Genomic DNA, 9,564 nt, shown 5'->3' on the forward strand with positions numbered 1-9,564 from the left:
AATGCGAAGTAAACTAAATCAATCAATCAATCTTGTCACTCTGGAACTCTCGAAGTGTTATCGACGCTTCGATACATGACGGCGTTACTCTCGATCATTTGAGCGTCAGAGCTAGAATATTAGTAATCATCATGCTTTGAACTTGATGACCTAAAATGCCCAAACATAACCTTCAAAATGCTCACAATTTTAAAAACTGATATCACCCTAATCTATAAGGCAATTAAATCACTCAGGCTTATACGAGTTTCAGAACACGAAGCAGCGAATCCCTACATAATACAGGGTGGAGCATTTTCGACTACCTATTTCATAATTAAGACAGATGATTTGCTGATTACATTTACTTTCATTTTTCATTTCTAGAACAAACATTGCACCTTTGGACTACATAAAATGTATACATGAACAATGTGCACACAATTATTTCTTGAAAATAACATCTTGCAAATGACATTCCTGGCAGGCAACACATTGTGCAAGACGGTCTTGAAAGCTGCGTATGACACGTGCAATAACATCTGGATGAATGCGTGCAATCTCTTCTCTGATTCGTGCCTTCAGATCATCAGTTGTCTCCGGTCTGGTTGCAAAAACTTTCAGATAGTCCGAAAGGAAAAAATCTGGAGCAGTTAAATCTGGTGGTCGCGGAGGCCATGGAATATCACCAAATCTTGAAATATTGCGACCCTGAAAAAACTGACGTAGTGCACCCGTAAGCAAGATCCTTTGCAGGCTTCGACGTGTTATTTGTAATGTCTGAGCATGACGTCTTGCCGAACGCAGAGGACTGCGAACCACAGCAACGCAAACACGTTCAATGTTCTCTGGCGTTCTAACTGTTCTTTTTCTCCCGTGCGGTTTATTTTGAACACTTCCAACTTCACGCCATTGTTTCAACCATTCATTGATAGTTTTCCTGTTAGGTACTCGTCCACGGCATTGTTGATCACCATACTCCCTGCGGAATGCACGCTGCACCGCTACAATTGACTTCGCCAACACAAACTGCTCCACACAAAATATACGTTGCTATAGAGGTGTTGCGGTAATGACCGACTTCTGATGCGTTGATACTCTGGTAATTTAAGTTAACTGTTTTACCTTAGGCGTAGTTCTACCAGATGAATAACACGGTACATCGATTTAGATTTTAGAATATTTATAATACTAAAGAATACATATTGGTATGTAGAACCGTAATTACAACTGTCTAATATCGTAGATAATAGGAGACGCGCGCGTAGTATGTTGCACGGCCGAGCTCACATGAGCAAGTTCATCAGTCTATTCGCTGCGCGCGCATGCGCCGCAGACGGCTCGCAGCAGAATGCTTTCATTTCCGAACATACTCCCCCCGGTTGAATGAACATAATTCAACTAATCTCCGTCTTTACCTATGGGGAGGAGCACAATTTCACTAACACTTCTTCTAAAAACTCCGTCTTTCGTTTTCACTGTCACTACATGCACTAGTCCATCGTTCCGAGGATGCACCGCTTCCACCTTAGCTAGTTTCCACTGTAGTGGGGGTACGTCGTCCTCCTTCAGTAGTACAACTGTCCCTGGAGATAAGTTCTTCGTGGAGGATGTCCACTTCTGGCGTTGTTGAAGTGAATGGAGGTATTCTTTATTCCACTGCTTCCAAATGGATCTTCTCATCTTCTGTATCAGCTGGTATCTGCTGAGTCTATTGTCAGGTATGAGGGTAAGGTCAGGTTCTGGGAAGGTTGTTATGGGTCTGCCAATGAGAAAATGCCCTGGAGTTAATATCTGGTAATCTGATTCGTCGGGTAAAATGCAAAGTGGTCTTGAATTTAATATTGCTTCAATCTGGCAAAGTAACGTACTTAACTCTTCGTAGGCTAGTATGGTGCTTCCCATCACTCTTCGCAGATGATGTTTTAGCGACTTAATCGCCGCTTCCCAGAGTCCACCGAAATTTGGCGCTCTTGGCGGTATGAATTTCCATTCAAAGTGCTCATTTACAGCGTAGTCCTGAATGACATCTTGAAACTGGGTAGATTCAAACATATTGCGTAGTTCCTAAAGTTCTCTGTGTGCATCTCGAAAGGTACTGGCGTTGTCACTGTAAATGGCTGCGCATTTTCCTCTTCGAGATATAAATCTTTTCAATGCAGCTAAAAATGCTTCGGTTGTTAAATCTGTAACAATTTCAACGTGTACAGCCTTCGTTGAGAAACACACAAAAAGTGCAAAAAGTGCAATGAAACATTTTCTCGTCGCTTTGCTTCTTGGCGCTCCAGTCTTTATCCTTATCGGTCCCGCGTAGTCTACGCCACTGTACATGAATGGATAAGCTGCTCGGATTCTGTGCTCCGGTAGATGTCCCATCAGTTGTTTACTAGCTTCTGATTTAAGTCTATGGCATTTAATACAATAGTGTAGGATGTGCTTAACTATTTGTCTTCCCCGGACGATCCAATATTTTTGTCTGATAGAGGAAAGTAGTAACTGTGTTCCAGCATGAAGTAATCTGCGATGTTCGTATTCAATTAACAGCCGTGTAAGATGGGCCTTAGGAGGCAAGATTATCTGATGTTTAGCCTCAAAAGCGAGATCGCTTTCTTGTAAACGTCCGCCCACGCGAACAATGGAATCGGCGTCGAGAAATGGATACAGATCTTTTATTCCACTGTTCGGAGAAACTTCTCTCTCGTGAGTCAAGTCTTCTATTTCCTTCGCGTAGAATAAGGCTTGCGTTGCTTTAATGCACGTATCTGTGGCTCGTTGCAAATCCTTGGCATTCAGTTTCGAAGTACAAACATTTCTCTTCGTGGGTCCTTTGCAATTGTCAATGAAAATGTGACAAAGTGCCATAACTCTTATCATTCTCAAAAGGTTAGAGAACCTCGTAAGAATTTCATCTGATTTGTGGGTAGTTACCAATGAGGTTATTTTCACCTTCCTTCGTTCTGGTACTTCTGTAGGTGGATTCATTCCAAAACTGATGTCGTTGAGGGCCAAATTCGGATCTTGATCTGATTGGCTTAGAAATGCTGGTCCTTGGAACCAAAGTGAGTTTTCCTTTAGCTTCAGGGGTTCGACTCCTCTCGATAACATATCAGCAGGATTATCCTTTGACCTTACATGCCGCCAATCACACACCTGTTTGTATTCCTGTATTTGAGCCACTCTATTTGCCACAAAGGGTTTCCATGTCTCTGGGTCCTTTGCAATCCATGCCAAAACAATCTGCGAGTCTGTATATAAATATACCTTGTTTATTTGGAGATTCAATAAAGGTATCACTTTATTAACTAATTTTGCCAAGATAAGTGCTGCGCACAGCTCAAGGCGAGGTAAAGTTATTTTCTTAATCGGTGCAACTTTCCCCTTGCTGCACAATAACCGTGAATTAACTTCTCCTCCTGCAGTTACAGTTCTGACGTAAATGCACGCGCCGTGCATTCTCTCAGACGCGTCAGAAAACCCGTGGATTTGAATGTTTATAATCTTCGGTTTAGGTAAAATACATCGTGGAACCTTAATGTCTGAAATGTGGCATATTTGTGCTTGTAAAGTCTTCCATTCGTTTAATACATCTGAAGGTAACTCGTCGTCCCAGGATACATTTAATTTCCATAGTTTCTGTAGAAACTGTTTAAACAGTGCAATAACAGGCCCAATAATTCCGAGCGGATCGAAGAGTTGCGCGATTTGACTGGCAACCCTGCGTTTGCTTACAACTTCGTGAATGCTCAAATCGTAGCCGGCCAAATTGTTTTCTTTCTTTGCACGTATCGTCGAAAAGCTTTGTTTATCGTAAAGAGGTTTGCTGCAGCCAGCAGCCTTACTGTTTCTTTGATTGTTGATAGCTGGGTGATTGTTTACAAAACAAGCGTTGGTGTCTGCTTTCCCGTGTGCTGGATCGCTGCGTAGGGGGTAGGTTGTAAGATGTTTCTTCGCCGGTGCGAGTGTAGCCAACTCAGCATTGCGTTCTGGCGCTAGCGCTGAATCTTCGGCCGTTAATATGCAAAGAGTGTCGGCGGTGGTATTCCAATTGACACCTAGAGTTTTTGTACTGTCGTCGTTAAACAGAATCGTGTCTTTAACTTCCCGTAGCTCTAAAGGTATAGTTTCCATTACTCTTGCAGAATTGGATGCCCATTTTCGTAGCTTAAATCCTCCTGCCGATAATAATGCTGACAGTTCTTTACGTAGATTAATGGCTTGATTCTCGTCTTCTTGCCCTGACAGCAAGTCATCTATATAAAAGTCTCTCTTCAGTATTTCAGCAGCTTGTGGATAGTTGTGCATTTCGTCTGTCGCTAGTTGCTGTAGGCATTTAGTTGCTAGATATGAGCTAGATGTCAGACCATAAGTTACAGTGTTCAATTCGTAGATCATCAGTGGTTCGTCGTGAGATTTTCTCCATAATATGCACTGTAATTTCCTATCAGAAGGGTGCATATGAATCATCCTATACATCTTCTCAATATCAGATTTCAGAGCGATTATATGAGTCCTGAAGCGAAGCAGTAAACCGAACAGATCCTCTTGTAGAACCGGTCCTGCACTTTGTAGGCAATTGAGTGACCTGCCACTGGTCGTTTTTGCTGAACCGTCGAATACGACTCGTACTTTCGTCGTGGAGCTTGCTATATTCACAACTGGGTGATGGGGGATGAAATATCGGATGTCTCCCGTTGCTGGCGCCTCTCGCACTTCCTGCACTGCTTGCATGTGGTGTAATCTCTCGTACTCGCTCATAAATTCCACATATTCTTCTTTCAATTCCCGTTCTCTCTCTAGTCGGCGTTCTAACTGTAAAAATCTGGAGTGCGCATGTTCCAAAGATTCCCCTAATGCTGATCTATCTTCCGTCAAAGGTAAACGTACCGTGTAAGTGCCATCTTCATTCCTTTCTGTAGTTTGGCGAAAATGTGCTTCCATTTTCTTTTCTTTAGGCGACATAATTTCTTCCGACAAATCTTCCACCGACCAGAAACGATGTAAAAGGATTTCTAACGGCTCACCCTGTATAAAGAATGATCTGCTTGGATGTGACGTTGTTCCTGGAGTGTTGCCCACTACAATCCAGCCAAACTGTGTATTTTGTAACGTAGGATAAGGTCCTTGCTTCGACATCTTCTCTGGCAGTAAGATATCGAAAAATATACTTGCAGAAATTAATATGTCAATCCTTGCAGGAACATTGAAGTTTTCATCCGCCAGGTCAATATCTGTAGGTATCTCCCATGTCGAAGTATCCATTTTTTCTGCAGGTAAACGTTCGGTAATATTCTTCAAGGCAGAACATTGTGCTTCTACAGTAAATTCATTGAATCTTGATTTTAATTCCACATTCACAGCATAAGGTGAATTTACAGTGTTGGAACTTATTCCCTGTATCAACGTATTTTGTCTCTGTCTTCGTAACCCAAGACGTTGTACCATATCCATACCAATGAGGTTCACTTGAGACCCCGGGTCCAATAAGATGCGGCAGGGCAAGTATTTTCCATCTTTGTCCTTTGCTAGAACACAGGCAGTAGCCAGCAAAACATTCTGGTTCTTATTCTTTACTGAATACGATGAACTGGTTCCCTCTCCGACTTGAGGGTTGGAAACACTGCTTGTTTCGTTCGCAGCTGATCTTCCTGGAAGGAGGGGAGGTACACGGCGCTCGCCACCCCTTTCTTTGTGCAAACTCGTGTGATGACGCAACCTACAGTACCTGCAAGAGCCGGCTTTACAATTTAACACTGAGTGATTAGCAAAAAGGAAACAATTCGTGCATATGCGGTTCTCATGCAGGAATTTATATTTCTGTTTATTCGTCAATTTCAAAAATGACTGGCATCTGAATAAAGGATGAAAAGGAGATGCATCTCTGCAGTAGATGCAGCTTTTGCTCGACGCAGTAAAACACGTGTTAGATGCTTGTGGCGTTCTTGGCCTGATGTTACTAACAGCTGGTGACCTTGAAAACGACTTCGTTGATGTCGAAGGTTCATTCGCTTCGAATTTCTGTAGATAGTTGCACTTAGCTTCTAAGAATATAAGCAATTCTTCTATGGTACTGAATTCTGTGTTGCTTGATTGTTTTTCAAAGTCTCTTCTCGTACATTTGTCCAATTTAGCTGAAAGATACTGAACGAGAAAAATATCAATTAGGTCCGCGTCTCCCTGAATGTTTCTTAATGCTTCTATAGAACTTCTAATCGTGGTCGTGAACTTTCTTAATTCTGTTACACTTTCCTTGGTGACTGAAGATACATTCAAAATGTCATTTACGTAAGCAGCGGCTATTAACTTTGGATTATTGTATTTGCGCTGATTCAAATCCCAGGCGACCTTGTAATTAGCACATGTGAGTTGCAAATTCTCGATCGTTTGTAATGCATCACCCTTTAACGAAAGCCGTAAATACTGCAATCTTTGTATGTCTGACAAGGTTTCATTTTTTTCTATGAGGGCTACAAAAATATCTTGAAACGATGAAAATTGAGTATAGTTTCCGTCAAACGTTGGTAAAGTTACATCTGGGAGCTTGATTGGAGATTTAGTTTCAGGCTTACATGTATTATTCTTTCTCGTCGAGTCTTTGTCTATTATTGAAAGCATTTTAGCTTCTAACGTGAAGTAACTTTGCTCAAGTGACGCTCTCTTCTCGTCGTGAGATTGCTCATCTGATAATTCGGATATCTTGTCCATTACATCCTCTAGTTTTGACCAAACACTGCCGAGTTGCTTATGCCTGGCTACAACTTCGTTTACATGACCACTTGCTTCGTCATAATTGGACACGTAGTTCTGAAGCCGAGTTAATTGTCATTGAATTACACTGCGTTGTCTCACTAGCTTCTCAAGCATTTCACTTTCTTCCGGCATTTTCTCAGGCAAGGTTAGGAATATGAACAAACAAGCATGGAAAAGGAAAATAAAAGGATTTACTCACGTACATGGAATCTGCAGCCGTCGATAATTCCTCTGCTCTTGGCAACCCTGTGACTGGATCGTGCTGTCCGTTGATTCTCCTAGCTCGCTCTAATTTCCCCTCGCGCGGCGTGGCTGAAGTGGCGGGAAAACTGCTTTGTTCTGTAACTTCACTGTACTTTCACTGTCCGTAACACTTCACTTCACTGAACTGCACTTTCACCAGTCCCGTCGTTTACCGATATCCGTAATTCATCCGGTTTTGCGGAGGACCATATGTTGCGGTAATGACCGACTTCTGATGCGTTGATACTCTGGTAATTTAAGTTAACTGTTTTACCTTAGGCGTAGTTCTACCAGATGAATAACACGGTACATCGATTTAGATTTTAGAATATTTATAATACTAAAGAATACATATTGGTATGTAGAACCGTAATTACAACTGTCTAATATCGTAGATAATAGGAGACGCGCGCGTAGTATGTTGCACGGCCGAGCTCACATGAGCAAGTTCCTCAGTCTATTCGCTGCGCGCGCATGCGCCGCAGACGGCTCGCAGCAGAATGCTTTCATTCCCGAACAAGAGGCCAATGCTCCATTGCTACTGAAATCCAAGGTCACAGTGTACACGAGGCAGGAGGAAACCGCCCTCCCAATGCATTTGCTTTGCAGTGTTGCCAACCTCAAACTGTGTAGTCGAAAATGCTCCACCCTGTATTACGAGATCTACCGTTGCCACATTATTGTTGCCACCTGGGTTCATTGATGGGATTACAGTTGATGAATTGCTTTTGCTTTTAACCATTTTACTTCTGTCTCTGTATTCAGGGTACGTACTGTCATATTCAGATAGTCCCCGAACACAGGATGTGTTTGCAGAAAGCTGTCGATATGAGGTGTAATGCCTGGTAGGATTATTTAGTGTGAACGAGGCTCCACCTTGGAGAAGTGTGGAATCACTAGTGACCGGAACTATTCGAATAAAACTTGTGGACATAAGACACATGGAAAAAAGAACAGTGATTTAAAGCGTACCCTTCCTAGAAATAAGGAAGGGCTGCGAGAGGTAACTAATGTCGACTAATAGGGGATGAAATAGGCGGATGTTCATCCTTTGCAAAAGGAACGAACAAACGCCTACGAATTTAAGTAGTCGAATTACAAATTGGTCAAATTGTCGACATGAAACATTCAATAACATTTTGAAATGTATTGGAGAATGTATTAGATCGGTTCGAAATGCCTTTTGGCTTAGTTCAGAGCAAGGCAAAATCTTCCATGTAAGATTTTTGATTTTCCCTGCGATTATGCCACTAAAAATATGAATGTAATTTGAATATTTATAAGAATTATCCAATTTTTGTCCACTTCTCGGTTCGTTGAAATGGAGATTTTGTAATTTAATATTTCCCCTCCCCCATCGTTAATTCCAAACTGAATCATTCCGTTTCACACGGCGTGGACAATGAACACAATGGGATAGGTCTAAAACTTACGAAAATTTTCTGCCACCGGAAGAGTTTGAACCTACGACCATCAGATTGACAGTCCTGAACGGTAAACACTACCCTAGAAGCTTTCGGTCCTGAAAGTAAGTAGAAGGAGCTGACCAATGTAAAAATGTAGATGCAACTCTCCTCCTATATGTAATGTGCAAACAATACTTGTTTGTAACAAAGAAAACGAAGGTAGTACGACTCGGCGAAAACATTTAATGGAGAATTGCACATGATGAAAACTTTTCATTCGATATTTGCAACTACCTCTTCTCTTCAGTCCCTTCTGTTCTTCTCTTCTCCTTCTCCTTCTTCTCTCCCCTCCTTCTACTCGCTCTGCTTTTATCTCATATCGCCATACCTAATTTTCTCGCATCTTATCACCATCCCACTCATCTCCACTTCTCGTATCTCCTCTCCTGTCTTAGATTTCCGACTCCACTGCGCTCTTCTCTTCTTCTCGTTCTTCTCTTTTTCTCTCCTTTACTTTACTCTCCACTCCCTCTTCTCTTCTCCTCTTCTTTGCTTCATTTTCCTCATCTCTCCTAGAATCTTTTTCCATTCTCCTCACTACATCTTCTCTCATCGTCTATCCTCTCTTTCTTCTCTCCTCTACTTTTCCTCTTCTCCTTTCGCTTTCTCTTTCTCCTCTCCTTTGTCACCTTTCGTTTTCTCTCACCTCTTTTCCTTTCTGTAGACTCATCAGCGATGAAATACTAAAAAATATTTTTTCTTTCAGAAAGAATTTTGTCACTTGCGATATAATAGTGATATTTTTAATAATTTTATACAATATTACTTGTTTTTATTCCTTTCGCGTATTTTATAAATATCTATTGTGCATGTGGCAACCCTGAAATTGAGCCTAACTCTACACGCAACCCACCAACGCCTTGTGTAAACTGGGTTGCCTAGTTTAAAATGTCGTTGTCCTAAAACTTTTGAGAGACACTGTACAACAGCAAATTCAATCACATATAGGTGCTAGGTTGGTATAATTTACCTGGGATGAGTGAGGACCTTCTCCTGAATTGGATGTTAATCCGTTGCCGACTCTATTCAACTGTCTTACTCCCGTTCTTCCTCTTCCTCCTAAACGCCCGATCATTTCCCTCTCTACGTCAACAACCTTACCACATTTTACATTAGCACCACTCCGCAT

The 9,564-nt window shown here is 41.8% G+C and overlaps 2 protein-coding genes across 2 annotated transcripts; both read right to left on the reverse strand.

Moving 5' to 3' along the window:
- Positions 1-1,380: 1,380 nt before the first annotated feature.
- LOC145983789 (uncharacterized) lies at positions 1,381-2,034 on the reverse strand. Its single transcript, XM_083116838.1, has one exon. It carries the CDS (start codon positions 2,032-2,034, stop codon positions 1,381-1,383), a length of 654 nt encoding a protein of 217 aa, XP_082972964.1.
- A 12-nt stretch (positions 2,035-2,046) lies between these two features.
- Positions 2,047-9,564, reverse strand: LOC145983806 (uncharacterized). Its single transcript, XM_083116854.1, has 2 exons — positions 9,406-9,564; positions 2,047-6,780 (listed from the first exon to the last, which is right to left on the reverse strand). Exons 1-2 carry the CDS (start codon positions 9,562-9,564, stop codon positions 2,047-2,049), a joined length of 4,893 nt encoding a protein of 1,630 aa, XP_082972980.1.

The sequence above is a fragment of the Lepisma saccharinum genome, chromosome 1, assembly GCF_977018435.1.
Source record: "Lepisma saccharinum chromosome 1, izLepSacc3.1, whole genome shotgun sequence".
NCBI classification, from domain to species: domain Eukaryota; kingdom Metazoa; phylum Arthropoda; class Insecta; order Zygentoma; family Lepismatidae; genus Lepisma; species Lepisma saccharinum.